Here is a 22,838-nt window from a genome sequence, read left to right as displayed (position 1 = left end):
GTACAGGTATGAGGTACATACGGAGCAACATGCTGGCATGAATTAGCGTACACGATATAATTCATAATCTTGCAGAAAGCAACAAGTCAAGAGATGCAAATGAAGTCGTTGATGACAGAAAGTGGCGACACACGGAGAGAGAAAGAGAGAGGAAGCCGAATGTGTCACAAGGGTCTGGGATAGCGTGTTGAGCGCGCCATCCATCGTAGCATGCAGCGTGTACGTTTGAACTTTTTTGTTTCAACCCGGCGGGTTGATGCGGGTCCATGTCGGGTGATGATGTCTATCTCGCTGCGGTGGGCAGGGGTGGGACAAAAAAGAAGAAGAGGAGGAAGGAGAAGAAGAAGAAGAAGTAGAAGAAGAAAAGGAGGGTGGAGAACATTGAAGCCGCCCACCCGGACGCGCGCCGGCGTCTCCGCGTCTTGGCCTCGTCGTCTCATCATCATCGCTTGTCGTCGCCGCCGCCGCCGCCGCCGCCGCCGTCACCGCCCCCAGCCGTCGTCAATCATCGTCATGACCTGCCCGCACCGGGGAGCGGCCGCGGGCCCACAATCTGCCTCCTCCCGGCGCCAATGCCCTGGCCGCCCCTGTTCTGGCTGTCGCCGCCCGTGTAACCGCTCCACTGGCCGACGTCCCAGCGGCCGCCGACACCGCCACCGATGCCGTCGACGGCCCCGTCGGCCGGCCGGGCGGCCCTCGCCGTCTCGCGCTGGGCGTCCTCCCACTCGCGCTGCCGCTGGCGCTCCATCTCCATCTCGCGCTCCAGCAGCGACTTAGACGCCCGGCCACCGGCTTTGGCCTTGGCCTGGCTCTGTGCGCGGCGTCGGTCCTCACCGTCGCGCTCCTCCGTGGCGCCCGGCTCCCGCGCGTACGTCGTCTGCGGAGCCGGGGAGGCGGCCTGCGCCGGGGCCGGGTTGCTCGCGAGGAATCGGTCCGTGCGGTTCTGCGGCGGCGCTGGAGGTGATGCGTACTTGGACGGGTCGGGGAGGGGCCGGCTGCCGCCGCTCGGGCTCTTGACCTTGGGTGCGGCGGCGGGATCGGGCAGGGGACGGCGAGACGTCACGGGCGGTGTGGGCGTGCCTTGCGCGTCCTCCTCTTGCAGGCTTTCCTGGTGTTGGTTCCAGGCCGTGTGGAGCACCTCGCGCTCGTTCTTGGACCACGACTCGAAGCGCGCGGGTTCGCGCTCCGGCCCCTGGGCGGCCGGCGGCGATGCCGTCGCGGCATGGCGGCTCCTGGACCTCGGCTTCGGGGGCGTTATCTCGTTCGCCGGCCTGCTGTCGCTGCGTGACGACCGCCCCTGGCGCTCGCGCTCGTATTCCGCCTCGCGCTGGCGCGCCAGCTCCAGCTCCTTCTCCAGCTCCTGGATGCGGGAGCTGTGGCTGTTCCCCGCGTCGGCCTGTTCGGCCTGGTACTGGCTCAGGAACTGGCCGCGCAGCTTGTTGTCGCTCTGGCTCCGAGTGCGGCGACGCTCCTCCTGCAGGCGGGCCTCGGCATCCCGCTCTTCCTTGCGGCGCTTCTGCTCTGCCAGCTGCCACTGGCGCTCCTGCTCGGCCCATTGCCTCTTCTCCTCGTCGGCCCTCCTCCGCTCCTCCTCGCGCAGTCTCTCCGTCTCCTCCTCCCACCGGCGCTCCTCTTCCCTCCTGGCCTCGTCCTCCTCTGCTTCGCGACGGCGTTCTTCTTCCTCGGCTTCCTGACGCTGGCGCTCTTCCTCCTCTCTGCGGCGTCGTTCCTTGTCGGCGAGGGTGGGAACCTGAGGGGCGGCGTTGGTGATCTGCCTCCTCCCTCCAAAGGCAATCCCCAGGTTCCCTTGGCTCGCTCCGCCCATGTAGCCGTACTGAGCGATATTCCAGGCGGGCGATGTCGCGCCTTCTTGCTCGCGCTTGCTCCAGCTGCTGACGGTGCCGGGCGACCCGCCGTTGGATGGCGTCTTGCCGTGGCCCTTGGTCGGGCTCCAGCGACCGGACGCGGAATCTCCGGTCCGATGCGGGAGCACCGGCTTAGAGGAAGCGCCGTACGCGGACGAGGTATTGCTCGTGATGGACGTGCCTCTATCGCGGAGTCCAGTGGGGGTGGCAGGGGCGGCGCCGGTGCCTTGCGGGCTCATGACACCGCGGGTCCTGGGGCCTATGGCCGTGGGAAAGCTCCTCGGATTCACGGCGTTGGCGGCCCTGCTGAAGGCGCCGAGACATTGCAACACTTGGGCGGGGTCTTTTTGCTCGTACAGGTCGACGGTGAGGAACATGTCGTGCTGCTGCAGGTTGAGGGGCGGGGCCTGGCAGGCGCGGAGAAAGTGGGAGATGTTTTCCATCTGGACGAAGGGCATGGCCGACTGCTTGAACTTGACGCCGGGCGGAGGCACGGCGCGATTGACAAGCCTGTTGAGCGGCAGGCGTGTGAGCGAGCGGGCAGCGCGGCGCGCGGCGAGGGGGATCGACTTACTTGCACAGAGCGACGCCATCCTTGAGCCCATCGAGGAGGTCTGACGAGGGCAGCCTCTCGCCGAGTGTGTCCTCGATCCATTTCCGGGCCTCGTTGGCGGCGGCGGGAGTGTATTTGTCGAGGCGCATCTGGCGCAAGTCCTTGTCGAGCGACGTTACCGAAGCCATGGTAAGTGACGACGCCTTTTGTCGGGTTTGGCAAGTGGCGGCGCTACGATGGGGGGAGGATCACGCAGGGGCCGACGTCGCGAACCTGTCCTCGTCGTTCGGCGGCTGTACGAAGATCAGGCAGAGACGCGATGTCGATGTCGGGTGTGCGCAAATTTGGCCGGGTCAGAGGCGGCGGGCGGCGGCGCGATCGGAATGCTTGTCGTATGGGGCAATGAGGGTGAGTGTGGCGCTTGCGGTTCAGTTCAGGCACACACACGGGTCGGACGACGGACAGTGAGTGGGATGGATGAGAGAGTCAGTCAGTCAGTGTCAGCCCCGCGCCGTGCCGACGGGGGACGAGAGCCGATCGCGTGAGGGTGGTGAGCTGGACGGGCGGCGCGACAGGGACTTGTCGCAATGAAGTTGTCGTAGGTAGAAAGAGGAGGAGGAGTTTTGTACGTTGTATGTAGGCCGGTAAGTAGAACGTGCTGCGCGGTCTTTGGAGGGGGGCGCAACGCTTGCTGCAGTTGGGCGCTTCTTTTGATGAGGTCCGCTCATGCCCAGCGCCCTGTTTATTGGCAGCGGTGCACGTATTGTCCCCCCCGGTAAGTAAGTGGAGGTAAGCGCGACCTGCGTACATACCGGCCGACCCGCCCCAGCGGCGGCGTGGGGGGGAGCACGAGATGACGTGGGGCGCACACGCCGCCCGCTGATGCTGATGATGCGTGGCTGTGGCTGAGGTGTTGGAAACGGCAATGGGCAGTGAGTGGCCTGCCTGTGGCTAGAGGCCTGATGGGGGGGCGGGGGGGGGTACCCTGGCAGGTCAAACCTCAGCCAAGGAAGAAGCTTCTCCAACAAACGTCACCTCCATCCCAGGGTTTCTCCGTCCTGCCAACCACGCACCTACCAGTAACCCTTTCAACGCGCAACCGGACGCAGCTCTGTTCCATGACCCCAACCTACCCATGAAGCGGATAGGTCCCGTCGCGCAGGCATGGTACAAGTGGAAGGCCCTCCGCCTACCCTGGCGGAAACGCTTCTTTGTCGGTGCGTAGGAACGAAGAAGAAAATTGGAGGAGGATGATGATGATGATGACGGCTACGACGATGATGATGATGACGGGGGCTGACTGACGCGCCGCACGTCCGCGCACCCGCACAGGATATGACCTCCAAGGCAACACCTTTTGGGAGTTTCGCCTAACCACCCGCGGCGGCGGCGACACCAGCGGCAGAGACTCGACCGCCGCCGGTGCCGCGTCGTCGGAGCGCTGGCGCCGCATCGTCCACTACCCGCGCTCGACGCACTACTCGGACGTCAAGGTCAGCCCGCTCTGGCACCAGTGGTTGCGGCACACGCGCCCCGACGCGCCCTCGCTCGCCGAGCAGCGCGGCGACGTCGCCCGCCAGGAGCGCGTCAAGCGCCTCGCCGCCGAGGCCGACGCCCGATGGGACGCCAAGCCCCGCGTCATGGAGTCGCCTGAGGACGTGGCCGCGAGGGCCGCCCTGCTGGACCCCCAAGGCTCTGCTCCGGCTGCTGCTGCGGCGGTGGCGGCGGCGGAGGGGGAGGTGCCGTCGGACGAACAACGGCAGCAACAGCAGCAACAGCAGCAGCAGACGGCCCGGTCGGGAGGACACGCCCCCGAACACGACCCTTGGGCAAAGGGCAGGGCCCAGGGACCAGGGGAAAAGTGGCAGCCTGCAGCGTGGGCCCCGACCGCCGCCAGGAAGCGGTGATGGTCGCCAGACAGCCCAGCCAGGCGAGCGAGAAGAGGGAGGGCAGAGGGGGGAACAAAGGCAAATGGACTCGAAACGCGGCATTCGTTTGGCCTTTGCAGCCAACAAACAACACGTATAACGACGATGTCGTGCCGGTTGATTTGCGCGCCTATCGCGGTCGTGGACACGATTGTATCATCTAATCTTGTACCATACTTGTAGCAAAAGTAGAAGGGGAAGAAAAAATAACCCACCACCTATGCCCGCCACCCGCTATATATATGCCATGTAAACGCCTTCGCAGCCCATGCTTCCAAGAAAACGCCGTGTCCCTTCCCGTCCCGTCCCATCTCGTCATGGTGAATCGTTCAAGCCGTGATACATGGCTCAGACATTGAATCGTCCAAGCCAGCAGGTGCTCCGGACCCAAAAAAACACCAAAGAAAATCAAGACTGAAAAAAACAAGTCGAGATGCTGCACACCCGCGACCCGTCCGACGTCGGGTCGTGCCAACCCAAGTTGTTAGTTTTTAAGCCGTGGCTGACTCCGCCTCCAACACTTGCAGCAGCACGCGGATCCTTTCCCCGGAGCCCGTCAGGATATCCTGCGCGAGCGCGTCGCCCGTATCCGCCCTCATCTTGCCGGTGCGCTTCTTCTTCGCCTTGGCCTCCCTGGCCCGGATGCCCTTGTCGGCGGCGGCGGCGAGGGCCGGCGACCACTCGAGGCTGTCGCAGCCCCAGAGCAGCTGGATCGCGTTTTCCACCACGAGCGACAGCTTGGCGTTGTCCTCGAGCCCAACCGTGTTGGCGGGCAGCGCAATGTAGCACTGCTCCAGCATGGGCGCCGTCAAGGCCCCTCGTGCGTCCGCCTCCGCGTCTACCCTGCGCGGGTTCTTGTAGTTCGACGGCAGCAGCATGTGGAACAGCTCCTTGGTCAGCGTCACGTGCGTCACGTCCAGCAGGGGGTTGGTCCTCTGCGTGACGAAGAGGGCGAACATTTGCAGCGGGAGCACCTGGATGGCGGCCGCGAACTCCGTGTAGAGCTCGCTCAGCTCACGGCTCTTGCGGATCGCGTACGTCGCCGCCGAGAGCAGCTTGAAGAGGCGCAGGCGCAGGTCGATCGAGTCGGCGAGGCCGGGGTGCGAGCAGCCAAAGGACACTTCCTTTCTGGCATCCCGCGGCTTCTGCGGCGTCGGCGGCTCCGAGACGCCCGACGAGATGGAGTCGTCGTCAAAGTAGTCGCCAAATTTATCATTCTCCAAATCCAGGACCTGCTCTCGCTTTCGCTTTCTCGACGTCTTCTTGGGGCCCCTGTGCTCCTTTTCAAACACCTCGGAAAAGGACGACGTCGACAAGCTGCCGCCGTCGGCCAGGAGGGCCTTGATTATCCGTTTGAGGCCTGCTTGCCTGCCTTCTTGCTGGTCCATGTACATTGCGATGATGGATTGCCGTCGCGACGTGAGGGGCTCGTCGTCGCCGTCGGACTCGGCTTTGGCATAGTGCGCTTCTTGGTCGAGCCGCTCCCTCTCGTCCCAGTCCGCCTCGAGAACGTCGACCATGTACTCGAGCCAGACCTTCCAGAAGCGCCACCGGTGCGGATACAGCGTCGCCGTGTTGAACGCCCAGCCCACCGTGGACCAAAAGTCCTGGCCGCGACACCAGACACTCGCCTCGTTGGCCATGCGCCCACGCAGGCGGTCGTCGTGGTCCCCGCCCTCGCCGTCGGACATGTCACTGTCGCTCGCATTGTCGCCGGCGTGGTGATTGTGGTGGTGGTGGTGGTGGTACCCTGGCCGGCGGCCCCCCCATCGCGGCTGGGGTCGAAACTGAAAGGCGGTGCGGAAGCCCGCGTGGACCGGCCCCACGACAACGAGGAGGTTGCGCAGGTAGTCGAGGGCGAGGGCGGGCATCTCGAGGTGGTCGAGCTTCTCGGCGCGCGTCGTGTTCATCGGATGAATGAGGAGCGTGTTGAGGAGCGCGATGTGGCTGGGGGGCGGGACAGGGGCGGCCTTGCGCGACTGCTGCTGCGACGCGTCCCGTCGCGACACGCCGCTCCCCAGAGAGCTGTTGAGGAGGTTTATTGCGCACGTGTCTACGGAACAGAGCCCTTGTGTGTTAGCAGTGATCTTTTCTTAATGATACGAGGTGCTCGAAAAGCGCGTGACAACAGCGCGGGCAGGCAGGGGGGGCACGCGGCGTCGTACAGAGCTGTTCCTCGAGAAAGATCTGGCAATGCTCCTTGAGCTCGCGCGGCAGGCGGCGGGCCTCGCGGTAGGGACACGGCGACGCATGGGCAGGGCTGCTCGCCGTGGTAGTGGAGGAGTCGTGCTTGGTGGTGCCGTCGTCGTCATCGTCGTCGGAAGCATTGGCCGTGTAGAATGACGCCGGCGACGAGCTTCCGCTGGCGGCCGGCAGCGGCCTCGTCGTCATATTACGCGCGCGCGCTGCCTGGGTCTGGGAGGCGGCGGTGGTGATGATAGTGGTGGTAGTGGCGGTGGTGGCCCGGCGGGCTCGGTACAGGACGGTTCGAGGGAAGGGAGGGAACGGGCGGGCGAAACGGCTTTACGCGTGGTCGCGACGTCGCTGGCGACGAAACCTGCCTGATTGAGGAGGGTATGGCGTCGCGAGGAACGACGGGCGATGGGACGCGCCACTGACTTCCAGAGGTGGGGCTGCGGAGAAAGAAATGGAAGTACAGTAGGTAAGCCACCTCTGATGACACACGACCGAGCCGCCTAACAGTGCGCTGGCCCGCATAGAGACTGTGCGCTACGAACGCTTTGTGCAACTACTAACATAGGTACCTAACCTTCTAAATAGGTAAGAGCCACCAGCTGGTAAGTGCAAAGTAACCACCTCTCATGCACTTTCTCAAATCCTTTTGCACGAAGCGGGCCCTCCCTGTCCACGGCAGACAAGGTCACTTTTCAGTCACCACCATCGTGGCAGACCGCAGACACCCATCCCACACACACGGACCTGGTCAACGCAAGCCAGATGCTCTCTTGGTACCTTGAACGTTGGGCATTAGTTGCTCCCTTCCTAGTAGGTTGATGCTACTTCAGCTACCTAGTAACTTGGTACCTACTTCGCCGTACTTGGCAACCTCTATATAGGTACCTCTTGATGTCGCCTCCGAGCGCTCAGCGCCCACTCTCAACTAGAACCATGAATAGCTGACTCCTTCGCCATCATCGATCAGCATCGCATCAGAGGACCCTCATATCTCAGTGTGCTTCGGAAGCGCTGCAAGCATGATCGAGCAGCGGGGCACGCAGACCAAAGAGCCCAGAGACGTGTCGCCCTCGACGTCATGTTTGTTATATGCCGTGCCATGCTATGCTCGTGTGCCAATGCCAGGGCTCACATTGAAAGCCAACGCGTCAAAACCTATGCAACCCCCACCACCCCTCCTCGCCTGCGTCGCCTCGCGGGCCGAGATGCCACACCCCCTGATCATTATACACGAATCTATAAGGTCCTCGCGCCTCGGCGCCATCTATTGGTATTCCCCCAAAACGCCGCGTAAATGCAAGAAAGAAGAGAGATGAATGTGTATCCTAAAGGGTGGATGTGTAGGTATCCTGAAAGAGAGGGGCATGCACGCGACAATGAGTCGTCCCCCCCCCCCCCCCTTTTCCGGTCCAGGATGTGATGGGCCACCTGCCGGGGTCTGCGCACGTCCCCCACCAGGCCCGGACTAGGACGACGCCTGCGGTTGCTGCGGTGGTGGGCCCGCGTTGCTCGGCTGCTTCTCCAGCGCGGTGCTCTCGCGCCGCTCCCTTTCCATGTCGTCGGCCTCGTGCAAGGCCTCCTCCTCGGTGATCTGCGTGTGCTTGGTGCGCATCATCTCGAGGACGTGCGCGGCTTCGGCGGCGAACTTGCACTTCATGCGGATCTGGGCGCCGTACTTGTAGAAGAGGAACGGGAACGGCACGCAGGCGAGGGCCAAGAAGGCGGGAATGGAGCTGGCCCAGTGGTTGCCGAGGTCTTGGTACATGTACGTGGTGAATAAGGGGAAGATGGCGCCGAATAGCGATCGCAGAACCGAGTTGGCGGCGAGGACAGAGGCGGCAAAGATGACGTCTGCGGGGCGGGTCAGCATACTGCTTGTTACACACACACACACACACACACACACACACACACAATGTCCGGGGCGGAATAGAGCTTACAGGAGTCGACGAGGTAGTTCATGAGCGACAGGAAGACCAGGACAATGCCGGCAGCGAAGAAGCCGGAGCCGATAATGGGCACCACCCAGTGGACGCTGTTGCCGTTGGTCCAGGCGAACCAGAATAGTCCGACGGGCAGCAGGAGGGAACCGACCAGGGCCGGGGGGAGACGAGCCTCTGGAGGGGCCATGCCGCCAGCCTTGGCCGCCGCGCGCTGATACCGGCCGTTGTCGAAGATGCTGCCCACCGTCGCGACGGTCATGCCCACGGCAATGCCGACAAAGGCCAGGCCGCCGATACCGGGCTTCCAGCCCCTGCCCTGCTGGAAAACAATGGGGAACGCGGCGAAGCAGAGGTACAGCGTGCCGTAGATGATGGCCATGTATATGGCGGTGAGCAGGACGATTGGCTCGCGGAACAGCAAGACCCAGGGCCGGGACATGGCCACCCTCATCTGGCTACCGACGCTCGTCTTGGGCTTGCCCTCGTCCAGCTTGGAGATGTAGACCTTGCCCGTCTTCTCGGAAAGGGCGGCGGCGCGCTTTCGCAGCAGCACGGGCGCATACGTCTCGGGGTAAACGAGCGAGTTGATGATCCAGAGGACGCCGGTGAAGATGGCCGTCAGGCCCTCGACCCATCTCCAGCCCTCGGCCTCACCAAGAAAGCCACCAGCGATCGGTCCTGCGAGTCCATGTCAGCGTGAGCCCAAGAATTTCAGGGGCGAGGGGGAGGGTTCCTCGAGACGAGGACGTACCGAGCGCAGGGCCCAGGAAAGGGGCCATGGCAAAGATGCTGGTCGCGATGCCGCGCTCATTGGCGGAGAACAGGTCGGCGATAACGCCGCCGGCATTCGTCAGGGGGGACGAGCCAAAGGCACCAGCGAAGAAACGCAGGACAATGAGGGCGGCCATGGACGGGGCGCCGGCGGCGCCGGCGTTGAAGGCCGTCAGGGCCATGTAGGTGAAGAAGAAGAGATGCTGTCGGCCGTACATCTCAGACAGCGGCGCCCAAAAGAGGGGCCCAATGGCGAAGCCGAGGACGAACATGGACACGCCCAAGATGACGACCTCGGTAGAGGCACCGAAATCCTTGACAATCTCGTAGACGCCGCCCGAGTAGGCGGAACTGGCAAAGGAAACGGCGAGGGTGGACATGGCGGCGATGATGGTTATGGCCCACTTGAAGGGCTTGGAAAAGGTGACGGGGTTCCGCGGGTCGCTGGGCAGGAAGTCGACGAGGTAGGGCGACTCAACGGTGCCGTGTCCGGGATACTTGTGGTCGAGGACGGCATCGTCGACGCCGGCATGGTCCAGCAGGACGCTCCAATGCGACGACTTGCGGGAGACGACGGGTGGTGCTTGCCGCTGGGCCTCGACATCGCGGTCGGCGGCCGTGGTCGACGACGATGAGGACGAGGCGACCGCCATGGTGTTGCGGATGCGCCGTGGGGGAAGGGAGGGTGCCTTTGTTGTTGGTGTTGTTGCGGCAATGTCCGTCCGCCAATGCGTGATGAAGAGTTCCTGTCGTCGACAATGAGACGGGTCGGGGCTCGTTGACGGTCGCGGCGCGCCGTGGCGTCGGCGTCGGCGTCGGCAGTGGCGGCGGACACAGTCGTTTCCGTTTTCGATTTTTGTCCCCCTCCAAACCAGGGGCAGCAAGCCGGACGGGCACGCTGGCGCGATATTAATAGTAGACAGAAGCCGTGCGTCTGAGACGGGAGGGGCCGTTCGTGTCGACTCTGAAGCTCAGTGGTCTTAGACACCCGCGTCGGACGGGGGGGCCGCGACGTGTTCGTAGGGCGGGGGAGTGGTTTGGATCGGCCAAGGGAGGAGGAGGGCTCAGACAGACGAGGCGGGAGGGGAGGGCCATCCTTAACTACAAAGTTAGTACTGCTGCTACTACCACTACTACTACACTACTGCTCCCACGGCGAGCTTGGCCGAGATGGATGGGATCGTCGTCCGTCGGGCGGGCGAGCAAAGCAGACAGCAGACATGGTGCTGTTGCAGTCGGCTCCGGGTTCCACAGGCTCGGGACGCGGTGCGGGCGAGTTAAACGTCCGCCGGGGTTAGGGGGAGAAGACAAGAGTAATTGTGCAGGACAGAGCAGGATTGGCTCGTGCCTGCGGGTGGATTGCTTGCTTGGGGCGGGCGAGTCGTCGAGGTGTCGTGGGTTGCGGGTTGCTGAGCCTATCGATTCCCGGTTAGTCTAAGTTGAGGTAAGGAGGAGGAGGAGGGGGGGAAGTTTGCGGGTCGGGTTCGGGTTTCGGTGGAGCGGCCTTGTCGGCGACGGCGGCGGCGGCCGGGACAAGAGAATTTGTGCAAGCCGCGGGTCGTTGGCAGAATCGCCGGTACGTACTAAGATGTAGTCGCGCTGCAAGCACGTACTTACTTGTGCACGAAGTTAGTACCTTGCTGCACATCTCTCACACACATGACACCCTCTGTCTCTCCTTTCCGCCCACGGGCTTGGCTCTAGACGAGATGCCTCATTACCATACCCACCGATAGGCTTGCCGTCCTCCGAGACGGGCCATGACGCCAATGCCGATGCCGATGCCATTGCTGGTGCTGGTGCTGGTGCTGATGCTGATGCTGATGAGGCCATTCCGGGGGAGAACATGGGAAGAAATCATCCCTTGGTCAGCTCGCATCCTCATCGTCCACGGGCGCCTCGCTTTGCCTGCCGCCTGCCGCGTGGGCTCGCGTACAAACTCGACGCGCCCGACCGGCGTTTATCGCCGTCAGCCGTCGTCAGATGTTTGTTGTGCGTGCCATCCACCAGAACATCGTCTGTTCCGCACGGCGAGACCCAACATGACCTCCCTCCCTCCCTCCCTCGCCTGCCTAGCCGGGCGTCTGTCTGTCTGTCTGTCTGTCTGTCTGCGCTCCCTCTGTTGCCCCCCCTCCCCCAGGCGGCCAAGCTGTGCCCGCCATTTTCTCGTCCATCGCCGCATCACAGGCAGGCAGGCAGGCAGTGCAGCAGCAGGGCACCACCGCCGGCATGCCAGCTGCGACACGCCCGCCGCGCCGAGACAAAAAAGGAGCGCAGCGGGCGTCGCAGCAGCATGCTGGATTGAGCACGCGATGGAACCCACGGTGACCCCATCGTCATCGCCCACGGCCAATGCCCGTCAAACACAACCCACCACCCCCATGGGAGACCCTGTGTGCCGCCAAATTATGCAGCCCCGCCCATGGGTCCGCTCTCGCGGCGCGGCGCGGCGCATGGCATGGCATGGCAAGGCAAGCCACGAGTCACTTGCTCGTCGCCCAGGCGCGCGGATGTCGTCGACTCGACTCAGGGTTGTTGATAGCGAAGTGCTTTACTTGTCCATCTGTGTCCGTCCGGCCTTTATCGGACTTTTTGCCTGGGACGCCACCGCCCACTTGCGTCGTCCGGAGGGGGGCCAGGGGAAGAGGGGAAAAGAAAAAAAAAAAAAGAAGAGGACGACGCCGGTCGCAGACGAGAGGAAAGGGAAGGCACTGACTGAGAGGAGACACCTTTGTGGATCGGCGGCCAGAAGCCCGTCTCCGGCCTGCCGCCGCCGTCGGCGCCGCACTTGAGGGAGGTCCTGCGTCATCCCCGCTACAGGTAACCAACTACCTGGGTAGGTTAGTAGTTACGCTTTGAACGCATGGCCCCTGGAGGCAGCACGGCCCAAGCAACCGAATAGCTACCAAACGCTTCAGTAGGATTGGACACCAGCTAGTAGTAGTAGAACGCTGGAGAAGCGGCTGTCAGGGATGAGGTGGCCGCCACGCCCGCCCACCCGCCCGCCCCCTGACTCTGCTTGAGCCGCCCCCAGGCCCGCCGACCGCCTCCCAAAACGCCGATCCCAGCCCTGGAGTGGCTGGCTCGGGAGCAAGGGGCACGCTTGTTCGGTTTCCCCATCCATCCTCCATGCATCCATCGCCCAGCCACGATAATCGCCTCTATCTGCCTCGTGTGTGCGCCTGTTCTCTCCCCCGTTCTTCCCCTTTCACCTACGTCCCTGTGTGTTGCATCCCGGTCCGGGCGGAGAGGGGAGGCGGCAGCGGCTTCACCGTCCGTTCCACGGGGTGGTGCTGCTGCTGCTTCTGCTGCTGCCATCCATGCCTGTGCTGCACCGTAGATGTGGCACTGCTCAGCATAGCGCATTATACCAGGTGCGCGTATCTTGCGACACATGACTTCGTGCAACGTCGGACTCTCTGATGGCCTTCCCCCTCCCTAGCTCCAATCGTTTGGGGAAACAACCTTGACGACAAAAAAGGGTCTCTGCAACACGTGGCGGCATTTGCCGTGTGCGACGCAGCCACCAACGGCCTTCTTGTGTCGCGCAAATGTCTTGGGACAAAGAGAAGACGTCGTCGCCCGCGGTGGGACGGACTTGTCCGCTTTCGTCCGTGCTTCGGCTCCGAGATGTGATTATGTTGGTGGTCGCTGTTCAGGGACCAACGTGGATTCGAGGCTTTGTGCATGCACAACTCGGTCTCGTTTCCGGGCCCACTCGGAAACACAGGTCTGTAACTCCGTCCGTATTAAACAAGTTATCGAGTCCCTCCCGGACCACGAACCCACCACCACCACCACCACCACCACTACTTACCGCTGCCTGTTTTTGATGAGCGAACCCCATGGGAACTCCGTTTTATCCTGGTTGTTGCGCGCGTGTCTTTTTGCTTTGGTAATTCTTTCCCCTCGGAGCTTGCCTTGCTGGGCCGGACGGAGGGTGCGTGTCTCACCCCCCCCTTCCCCCCTTCGTCCTGGAGACGTTGCATCAGACGGCGTTGTCCGTTCTCACTTCGTGAAATCCATCCTCTCAACGCCCTGCGCATCTTCATCTCATCGGCCGACCACACGCGCCGGTCCTCCCTCAACTCGCTGGCTGCGGATGTAAAAATGCGAATGTATGCATGTCGGTTCGTTTTTGGGATTCTAACAGGCCATGCTGTCGGGCGACACTGGATTGACGACGATCAGTCCCAATCTCCGTCCGCCCCCCCGCAACAGGGGCCGGCCGTCTGGGTCGCCAGGGTCGAGGTCGCTCTCGCACGTGGTAGAACGCCGCGTCCCCGTGCCGGACCGCCTCGACTCTCCACTTGGCCATGTTATCAAACGACATGGCATCCGTCCGAGGATGTCGCCGGAGAAGATTAATGATCGTTCCCGGAATCGACTTGTCCTGCCCACGCCCACGCCCATACGTACTATACCATATGCGGCTGCATCAACGTCTCCGGGTCGCGCGCTACTACTCCCCAAAACCCTCCCACTCATCCGTGTCGTCGCCGTCGATAGGTTCCCCCGTCTCCTCGCTTGAATCATCTTCGGACGTTGCGCTTTCGGCCGATTCCTCCTTGCTGGGTCCATTGCTCTGCGCATCAACATCCCTGTCAGCCTCATCTCGCCCCACGAGAGAAATTGGCTCGCCGGTAGCCTTTGATACGGGCATCCCGAGCATATCTCGTATGATGCGCCCTTCCGCGTCGCGCATGTATGGTCCGTCTTGTTCGGCATCGCCCGCCGGATCCAGCGCGCAAGCGCCCTCTCGGACGAACCCTGCCACAAAGAAGCCCATGACGCCATGGCCGTCATCCTTGTACGACCGGATGCATCCGTCAGCAATCGCCTTGTCGCCGCCGCACGCCTCCACCAGGCCTCGCACCGGCCAGTCCTTCATGCCCGTGACCTGCCTGTCCCTCGGCAGTATACGCCAACCCCGTTCCTTGGCGATGTCGGATCCGAGGGCCTTCATGACCACGTCCTCGTTCTCCTGTGAATGAACGGAGCATGTCGAGTAGCTGACCTTCCTCGCGGCTGGGAATCGGAAAGCGTGCAGTAGCAGCGTCAGCTGGAACGACGACAGCGACTGCAGTCGTGTTTCCATGTCCTTCTCCGACTTGACTAACACCTCATTCCCGTCGTCGTCGCGAATTGTGTTTTGGGACTGCTCGGCTATTTGCTCGTGTTTTCTCTTTCGCTTGCTCGTACTGCCCCTGGAACTGTTGCCCTTGCCCTGCGCCGCCGCCGGAGGCTCTGGCAGGTGTAGCTCCGGCATAGAATCTCGACCCACGATCCCGCTTCCCGAGCAGCTTGGATCGAGGAGCAAGGCCCCGACGTCCTTGAACCGCTCAGCATTGGGGTCGACCTGCAAGAAGTCTTGCCCGAGAGCGATCCGGGTCATCTTCTTGGACCCGGCAATATTGACCATCTTCTCCAGAGTCTGCGCGCGCCGTGGATCCTTCTCAAACGCGTAGATGGTTTGAGCCGGAGACTCGAATTCGGGTCGATGGGCGTGGATGATGGAGGCCAAATGCGTAGTCTTGTTGCCGGGCGCAGCACAAGCATCTATCACGTCGCCATCCTCGGACCGAGGGTCCAGCAGGTAAGCCGGGAAGCACGATGCCTTGTCTTGGAGGATGACCTTGCCCGCCGAATACGCCTCAGTCTTGGTCAGGTCCGTTCCCGACGTGACCGCTACCAGATTCGGCACGTGCGGGTCAATATAGAGGCATCTCCCCGGGTTACTGACGACTTCCCCAACGCTGCCGGCCCTGTCGTACTTGGCAAACGTCGTCTCCAGCTGTTCTTCGATGCTGCTCTTGAGTGCGTTGACACGCACCCAACGCGGGTAGCCGGCCTCCTCGGGCGCACTGGCCTTGTCGATTTGCTGCCTCAGGGCGTCCAGGGTCGCGGCCTTGCGGCGCAATCTCGCCCTTGTCAGCTCCGACGTCAGGCGCGCTCTGTGCCTTTCGATGCTGGCCCGAAGTCCATGACTTTGAGGCAGGGCAATGCCGCCCTTTGCTAGGAGCAAATCGTGTACCAAAAGTAAGGATAGCGTAGGGGTGAGCTGCGGGCGCGTGTCAGCGTTCGTCATGCATTGGCGGACAACAAATAGGTGGCGGCAAAGAGTGACAAGCCTCACCTTGCGCTCGTGCTTGAGTAGTTCTGCCGATTCGATGGCTTCCTTGAGGACCGAGCTCCATTTACTTGTCTCCAGCACGAGGGCGTAGAGCTGGTTCGGCGACGACTTTATGTTCTTCTTTTTGAACACCCGGGACTTTAAGCTACCGCCTTCTGTCGACGAAGACGATAATATCTCCGCTGCCTCATGGTAGAGGGACATTCTCTTCTTTTTTTGGTTTTGGCGTGCTAGTGCGCCGTTGTTCGAATGGCCATGCTGCGGCTGCTTGGGTGAAGAAGAAAAGAGGTCGAGGTAGAGAAGCCAACACTGCTTCACTCACTGGCTTGGCTGGACACAGCAAATCTCAACGACCAGGCACCAACAACCACGGCACTTTTTAGCCGCTGTTCACCCGACTTACACTGGCCTCGCCAATTACCATCGCAACCACCTCCTCCATAAGTACGAGTCACGATCGGTCCTTGCGCATAGCCAATTGTACTATACGTCCATTCACAGTGTCAACTCGCGTCCCCCGCGCCATGCATTGAGCGGAGGAGCAGCGCTCCGAGAGGCTACCTAGCGAGACAAGTCTGACCAACCCAGAAGCCACGGGTCAATTGTCAAGTCTCACTTGACGATGCACGAGGTCTTGAGTAAACAACCTAGCAAATACATTGAAGCGCTATGTACATGGATATAGAGAAAAGGCTAGAAGGCGGCTGGGTAGATGGTTGGCACCGGCATATTCTACCTCGTGATGTAGTAGTCAATACCTAGAATACCAGATCCCGTGTGAGAGACCCTAAAATGTACGTAGAGAAAGAAATGTTGGGGCAGCCCCTGCGATGAGTGGCAATTTCTGTTGCATGTCTTCTTCATCAATGGCCCCCTGCGTACAGAATAGCCAGGATTCAATCCATAACGTGTCCACATATGCAAGAGACGCCGTGGCCATTCCCCATTTCACACTCGCCGAGCCCGAGAAACGAGCACTTGCAGAGCTTCGTCTACGCCATCCACAGGTGCATGCAGTACGTCCGAAGCAGTCGCTTACTGTTGCTTGCGCTGGCGTCTGACGTGTTCATAGACGTGCCGCCGGTTGTTGGTCGAGGCGGTCTCGGCGGCGGGAACTGCGGCTGTGACCGTGACCGTCTCCCAAACAGTAACGGTTTTGGGTGTGCATTGGGCATCCTGGGCACCCTTCGATGGCAAAGACGAGCCAACTGCGGGCCTGGCGGACGAGGTCGTAGGGGAAGGCGCGGGGGTTGGCGAATCTGTCTGCTGAACGGATGGCTCGCTGGTAGTAGCTTCAGGCTTGGCGGCCTCCTTGGACGAGCTGGTAGTAGCTTCAGGCTTGGCGGCCTCCTTGGACGAGCTGGGTGGGGAATCGGGCTTGGGGCCGTAGGACCAGCCTGAAATGGGACAGTCGCCAGGAAGGGCATCCAGCACGCCGCTGATGTTTTCCGGGGAGGGGTTGTCGATTTCGCACTTCTCCTTGTTCTTTCCGTAGAACAGACCAGGGCAATTCTCCATGCCGCTGGTGCCCGTGTTGCACGTATCGATGATGTGCTGAAGCAGCTTCTCGTCCCAACCAGCCATGAAGTCAGCGTGCAGACTGTAGCCGGTGGCGTCGCCGTTGGAGAGGACGAAGGGCTGCTTGCCCTTGAACGGCACCCAGCGGTCCTGAAACTTGGGCGTGTTCCAGTAAACCTCGAAGAAGATATGCGGAACGTGAATCCAGCCCTTGGGGCAGTCCCTCTTGCCGTTCCCGGCCTCGGTAGGGTAGGCCATGTTGTTTTTATAGTCGGTCAAGCCCGCCTTGGGGTTGTAGCACGAGGGGAAGTGGAGGTCGGCGCGCAGGGGAGAGGCATATCCGTCACAGTCGGCGTCCGGGAATCCGACGCCTTCACCCTTGTTGTTCTTATCAGGCATGCCGTTCTTGGTGCCATCAGAGTCCTCCGCCCAAGATGGCGGGTTGTAACTTTTGCGAGGGCATGTCCACTTGATGGGGTTAAGGGGGCCTTTGGACGGGTCTGTGTTGCCACTGGCCCCGCCAGCGGGAGGAGAGCGTGTGTTCACATCGCCAATGACCATTTGAAGACCCAGGGGGAACGCCTTGATGTCATCGTTGGTGGCCTCGAAGAAGTAGTATACTTGGGCGTAAAACAATTCCACAGGCTCATACTTGGCCGTCTTGGGGTCCCTGAAGTAGAGCGAGGGGAACCAGTAGTTGCTGTTGTCGCCTGTGACCTGAGCCGAGGTGCACTTGGACTTTTGCAAGTCCTTGCCAGTGGAATTGAGGCCGAAGGCGCTGCCGCCCAGGATGTGGTGCAGGTGAGGCGACGACACGCCCGGGTTCACAATGGGGTCCGCGCGACCGATGGTGAGCTGCTTGTCGTTGAAGTGAAGGACGGCAAAGGTGCGTCCGTCCTTAGCCGCGGCAGCAAAGCCAGCGAGGGCCGCAAGAGACGTTGCGGCGGTGAACTTCATGGCGTCGGGTTTGTAATAATCTCACCCAGTGAGATAAGTTTCAAGCGAAGGATAAGGAGCGCCCAAGAGAGAAATGCGTGTACTCGGCGAAACTGTGGCAGCTCGTGTGGGAAGCAATGGTTGCGGATGTGGGTGGCGATGGGCGGCCGGGTTTTCGAGCCAGATTGGCTGTGAGCACTAGCTCAAGCACAGAGAACACTGACACCGGAACGCTTGGTGATGAGCCAAAAGAAGGAAAGGGAATGAATGCTTGTGCAGACGAAAGCGGAGGACCGGGCCTCGGCGTTGGCAAGGTAAGGACCGAAACAAACAGAACTGTGCCGTCTGGGTGAGGAGAAGACAAGGACGTGTCCAGCACCTTCTTAAAGGAGGGTGAAGGTCAAGAACACGAGAAGACGGACCGAAGCCGATTTGAAGAATGAAGTGAAGGAGGTGAGGAGAGACGCGTTGGATTGAGAGATGCTGTTGGGCTCCGTATATCAGAGCAGCATCCGGAGTGGTGGGGCATGTCACTCTCGGAGCGACGAGGCCGGGCAATGGAACGGCAGTTTGCCTCATTGGACAGGCCAACGGCCAGGGGGGTTGCGCGCTGTCGTTGACGCATCCCCCTGCAACCTGCCCGGCGTGGAGTCTCGAGACGTCCACCCACAGCCGGGCATGGAGAAGGGGCATTGTTGGCTGCCACGCCTACAGATTGCCAGGACCGGGCCATGGATATGTGGATGTGTGGATGTGTGGGCACGGGGCTCGGATCGCTGGGCGGCTCGCTCAGCGGCCATGGGTCTGGCCTTACTCAGGTTGCAATGTCCACGTGTTAGCGCAAAGGGAGTTCAAACGCCCAACGTACGGTACGACAGGACGGTGAATCGTATACCTGCGTAACTAATGCACTGTATCATTCTGTACAGTACCTCTGGTATAGCTGATGAGAGCCTCGCAGTTGCTTTCTGGCTGTCGGGGGCCCCTTGCCCTGTCGACAGGCGCTATGGAAGGGGGGCTCGCGATATGTAAAAGGTTTCGGCGGCGGCAACCTTGGGCGCGTTCCTGCATGTGGTGGCTTGGGGCGGGCTGGCTTGGTTCGAGGCGTGATTCGCCAAAAGGGCCGGCTGTTGCCTCTTGGCGCTGATAGGCCGCAGAGCCGGTCGGCGTGGTGCGACGAGGCACGATGCATCGAGCAAAAGCAGGGCGCTGAGGTGTGGAGTCGGCGGGAGAGACGTGATGCGGTGCGATGCTCCAAAAGCTCGTCCTTGCTCGTCGTCTTCTTGTTCATCAGAGACGGGCCGCCCAGAGCGGGCACGGGACCCGCCCCAGCTGAATCCCAGCGTCAAAGACGGCGGGGAGTTGCGGGTGGGACACCATGATCGGACTGAGGTCGTCAGGTCCGTCGTCTGAAATCGAGGCTTCGGTGGAGGAGGCTAACGCACATGAAAGGGACATCTGAAACTGTGTCCCTGATTTTCCGACAGGGATCGTGCTGTGGTGGCGTGCCGGCGCACGTTGGCACAGATCGGGGCCAGTTGCCTGAGTGGATACCGCGCGTCTGCGGGGCCCGACAAGGAAGGCTCGACGATCGATGGCAATGAATTGCCAGGCACATTTTGGCTTGTTTGAATTGACCTTGGTTGCTTGGACTGTTGATGGCTAGCTTGACGAACTGCGGGGCGGCGGCTGCTTCTGAATCTGCGGCTGATGCTGGCCGGCGGTGGTGGTTGTCGTTGTCGTTGGCGTTACGCACGGGACTCTGCATGTACGATGAATTGGAGCTCGCGCACAGGGCGAACGGGCGAAGAAGCATGAAGAGGCCGAGTTTGGATCCTAGCAGCTTGCGGAGAGCAACAGCAGCCCAGGACAGAGCTGCAAGCGCAGTCATGCTCCTGCCTGTTCTGCCCCAGGTTCCTGCCTGCTGCCCATCCACTGGCGAGTTCCGTCGTGAGTCGCCACGTCGTCCCCACTCCTCTCACGGGTTGTCGCTGCCTCCGTTCATGCGTTCCTGCGTTCCTGCCTTCTAAGTTCTGGCGTTGCCGTGCTGGGCTGTTCCTCCCCGTCGGGGTCATCGTCTCCGCCCAGTTCCTAATAAGGTTCCTTTTCAGCACCCAGCTGCCGACGTGAGCGCAGAAACGCGCTAAGCATGTACAAAGACTGCCTCGGCCGACTGGCCGGTTGCTCCAGGGGAGCCAGCTGGAGGCATTTATTAGGTTCACTTAGACATGCGTCACAATCTCAGCTGCCAATTTCCTCAGGTAGCTGTACGAAGTACCTAGGTACCTTCGGTGCTGCCCGTACTGTACAGCCCAGCACAGCACAGTACGTTAGTACCTACCTGTACTGTACCTGGTAGTAAGGAAAGAAAAACGACCCTGGCCCTGCTTATCAAACTGCGGCCGATGGAGCGCCAATCCTGCGATTGAAACAAGAAACGAACAGCCAAACCCCTAAATCAACGCCCAACGAAATCGATGGTTTCACGGCCTCGACGCCGTCAACCCATCACCTAGCCAGCCCCTCCTGCACGACATCCAGCACCACCACCCTGACTGACTGACGGACTGACTGACTGACTGACGGACCAACCACAGACGGTGGGACCAGCCAGCTCAACCGGATTTTGCCCGTCACGGAGGTCGCCCCTTGCATGTCAACGCAAACAGACAAGCAAACACACGAATATACCAAGGTATGTATCGTCTATTCCTCCCTACTTAATGCGGACAGACTCCCGGCGTAGGTATTGTGCAGACGATTGACGTTCAACTCCAAGGCAGAGGGAAAGCCAAGTCGACCCCTTTCGAAGCCAACGACATTGGCACAGGGGAGCGGCACGCCACGCGAGATAGCACAGCGTTATGCAGCCAGAGAAGCATGGGCCGCGCGTTGGTCGACGGCTCCTCCTGCTCATATCAGAGCCTCCCCGGTCTTTACGGCCCCCTCCCCCGGTGAAACGCGAGGCCTGCAGCAAACAAGCAAGAAAAGTCTTGTCACGCGCTGAGCTTGCTGCTTCCGGTGCCAGGCCACGGCATATCGATGGCGCGCATGATGCCGCCAGGCGGCCGGCCGCCGGGCATGCGACCCGTGGGCATGCAACCGCACGAGGACACATAGTGTCCTGTCATCCAGCCGAGGGCTCTGCAGATGCGTGGCGTCGCGCCGATGCCGTTTCAACTACCGTGCCGGGCGCTTGCAGCGTTTGACGCAGACCACCGGATCCGTGGACAGTATCGACTCCATAACTGCGTGCAGGGCAGAGTGCTTCGTAGAAGTCATGTATCCTTCAAATCTTGGCTTCACCCTCGCCCACGTAACGCACGAATGACCCCGGTCTCATTTCGACCACAGCATCAAAGTCCGCGCCTGCGGCTGCGCTGCTGGCGACAGTCATACCTACATCACCTAATAAGCTGTGCAGGCCCCGGTACATGATGGTGGGCAATCTCTGATGGCTCCCTGGCCCCCAGCCGGCCGAGACGAACGCGTCATGTCCATCTCCCAGCCCGTACGAGAACGGACGTATGAAGTACAGTACCAAGTACGAAGTACAAGGGATACTGACGTAGTACCGGGGGGACTTCTGCGCCCGCCGGAGTCATCTTCCCTCTGCATGCGGGCGTTTTGTTGTGACGTCTGACTGCTACCTTTGTCACCTCGTCACGAAAGCAACATGTCACTTGCTGTCATCAGCACTGTACCCTCCACCAACGTCAGCTTGCTTGGCGATCCCCCACCGGCTTCATCTAAGCTGCTGACTGCCGAGACTTGCTCTGTTCATCAGCCGCAAATATTGCGAAGCCGGGTATGCGAATAGTAAGCGACTCATATGCCGCACCTTGGTCTCCCCCTGAAGCCCGGCACTCACTCACTATATTCGTCTTCATACCGGTCAATTGCTGCATCCTATGCTTCGTACGTTAGGATATGCCTCGCTATCACAGTCCCCTTTGCTACGGTACCAGTCTCACAATGTCAGGACGGTGATGTATGATCCGTCAAGGGAATGAGGTCCCCACAGACCCCGAAATGAACGTGTTGCTTTCGTCTGCAACGCAATGACATGTCACGACTCACCGCCAACCGAGATTTTTGCCTCATCGCTGCCTGCTACTGTGTCGTGGCAGTCCCTATGATCCGCACTCGGCAGTAGCATCCTGAAACCATATGCTTCAGCTTGGCGTCCAGCATCGGATGTCGCGTACCAAGTAGATTTACCGCAGCCATCAAGGATGCTCTTGAAATTTTTCCACCGTGATAGTAGGGGGTGCTCCTGCCCTGGAGCGCGCTGGGGCCTCTGTGAAACGTGAAACGAACTATTGGCTTGCTAACACGAAGCCTAGGCTGTGAGGGCCCAACGGCAGTAGTAACTCAGTAGGCCCCCCCTCCTCACTTCAATACTACTAGCCCCCTACGTTTCGGAGACTTTTCCTCTTTGACATGTCGGTTGCCATGTCGTCTCTTGAACCGAGCAAGCCAGCGACGAGTGGCCTTTTGCCCCCAACTCGGCGGCGACGGGTAGCCGGGCCACAAAGGGGCACTCCACACGCAGCATAGCAGCCTTTCCCCTCCGAGAAAGTCCTGCCTTGAGACCCTGGATATTGTCTTTTGCCGTTGTTAAATCGACTTCCGTGCATTTCAGTGCGCGTGCTCACTCAAAGAAACTTGCCGCCGGAAACATTGGCCGAGTCATCCGTCAAGTAGACGAGTGATTTTCCATGAAGCAGCCTTTTACCTGCGATAGGGCGCTGCGTTTCTTGGAGCCTCATTCGTGTCGCGTCTCGTTGCTGTTCCCCCTCTCCTTTCCTGCAAGTCCTCACGCACACGTTGTCCGGCAAGGACTGCGCTCTACATTGAATACCTGCACTACTGTGCCGTACTGAAAAACAACGTCCAAGTTCACGAGGATTCCCGCCTCCTAGTCGCAGCAGGACGCGCTTGCAACGCTCTCGGACCAGGCGCACCCACCCGTTCAGACACCCCGTCTATGCA

The 22,838-nt window shown here is 61.0% G+C and overlaps 6 protein-coding genes across 8 annotated transcripts; 1 reads left to right on the top strand and 5 right to left on the bottom strand.

Moving 5' to 3' along the window:
* Positions 1–113: 113 nt before the first annotated feature.
* SCP1 (calponin) lies at positions 114–3,173 on the bottom strand. Of its 2 annotated transcripts, XM_047981845.1 has the most exons (2): positions 2,440–3,173; positions 114–2,375 (listed from the first exon to the last, which is right to left on the bottom strand). In XM_047981845.1, the coding sequence occupies exons 1-2, from the start codon at positions 2,604–2,606 to the stop codon at positions 512–514; spliced, it is 2,031 nt and encodes a 676-aa protein (XP_047837806.1). In that variant the 5' UTR covers positions 2,607–3,173; the 3' UTR covers positions 114–511. The 2 variants fall into 2 exon arrangements, with proteins under 2 accessions (XP_047837806.1, XP_047837807.1); XM_047981846.1 differs by having other exon boundaries at positions 170–3,173.
* A 248-nt stretch (positions 3,174–3,421) lies between these two features.
* Positions 3,422–4,561, top strand: JDV02_000963 (uncharacterized protein). The gene is made up of 2 exons (XM_047981844.1): positions 3,422–3,635; positions 3,751–4,561. Exons 1-2 carry the CDS (start codon positions 3,554–3,556, stop codon positions 4,323–4,325), a joined length of 657 nt encoding a protein of 218 aa, XP_047837805.1. The 5' UTR covers positions 3,422–3,553; the 3' UTR covers positions 4,326–4,561.
* Positions 4,460–6,954, bottom strand: JDV02_000962 (uncharacterized protein). Of its 2 annotated transcripts, XM_047981842.1 has the most exons (2): positions 6,512–6,954; positions 4,460–6,399 (listed from the first exon to the last, which is right to left on the bottom strand). In XM_047981842.1, the coding sequence occupies exons 1-2, from the start codon at positions 6,735–6,737 to the stop codon at positions 4,838–4,840; spliced, it is 1,788 nt and encodes a 595-aa protein (XP_047837803.1). In that variant the 5' UTR covers positions 6,738–6,954; the 3' UTR covers positions 4,460–4,837. The 2 variants fall into 2 exon arrangements, with proteins under 2 accessions (XP_047837803.1, XP_047837804.1); XM_047981843.1 differs by having other exon boundaries at positions 4,460–6,954.
* Positions 6,955–7,319: 365 nt separating this feature from the next.
* Positions 7,320–11,295, bottom strand: JDV02_000961 (uncharacterized protein). Its single transcript, XM_047981841.1, has 3 exons — positions 9,237–11,295; positions 8,483–9,163; positions 7,320–8,393 (listed from the first exon to the last, which is right to left on the bottom strand). The coding sequence occupies exons 1-3, from the start codon at positions 9,907–9,909 to the stop codon at positions 8,008–8,010; spliced, it is 1,740 nt and encodes a 579-aa protein (XP_047837802.1). The 5' UTR covers positions 9,910–11,295; the 3' UTR covers positions 7,320–8,007.
* Positions 11,296–12,357: 1,062 nt separating this feature from the next.
* On the bottom strand, positions 12,358–15,667 carry JDV02_000960 (25S rRNA (cytosine(2278)-C(5))-methyltransferase). The gene is made up of 2 exons (XM_047981840.1): positions 15,393–15,667; positions 12,358–15,317 (listed from the first exon to the last, which is right to left on the bottom strand). The coding sequence occupies exons 1-2, from the start codon at positions 15,591–15,593 to the stop codon at positions 13,719–13,721; spliced, it is 1,800 nt and encodes a 599-aa protein (XP_047837801.1). The 5' UTR covers positions 15,594–15,667; the 3' UTR covers positions 12,358–13,718.
* A 314-nt stretch (positions 15,668–15,981) lies between these two features.
* JDV02_000959 (uncharacterized protein) lies at positions 15,982–19,251 on the bottom strand. Its single transcript, XM_047981839.1, has 3 exons — positions 18,739–19,251; positions 16,737–18,652; positions 15,982–16,697 (listed from the first exon to the last, which is right to left on the bottom strand). The coding sequence occupies exons 2-3, from the start codon at positions 17,862–17,864 to the stop codon at positions 16,425–16,427; spliced, it is 1,401 nt and encodes a 466-aa protein (XP_047837800.1). The 5' UTR covers positions 17,865–18,652; positions 18,739–19,251; the 3' UTR covers positions 15,982–16,424.
* Positions 19,252–22,838: the final 3,587 nt, after the last annotated feature.

The sequence above is a fragment of the Purpureocillium takamizusanense genome, chromosome 1 (assembly GCF_022605165.1).
Source record: "Purpureocillium takamizusanense chromosome 1, complete sequence".
Classification (NCBI taxonomy): domain Eukaryota; kingdom Fungi; phylum Ascomycota; class Sordariomycetes; order Hypocreales; family Ophiocordycipitaceae; genus Purpureocillium; species Purpureocillium takamizusanense.
Note: the sequence above shows the minus strand (reverse complement) of the source record. Positions and strands in the feature narration are given on the sequence as shown.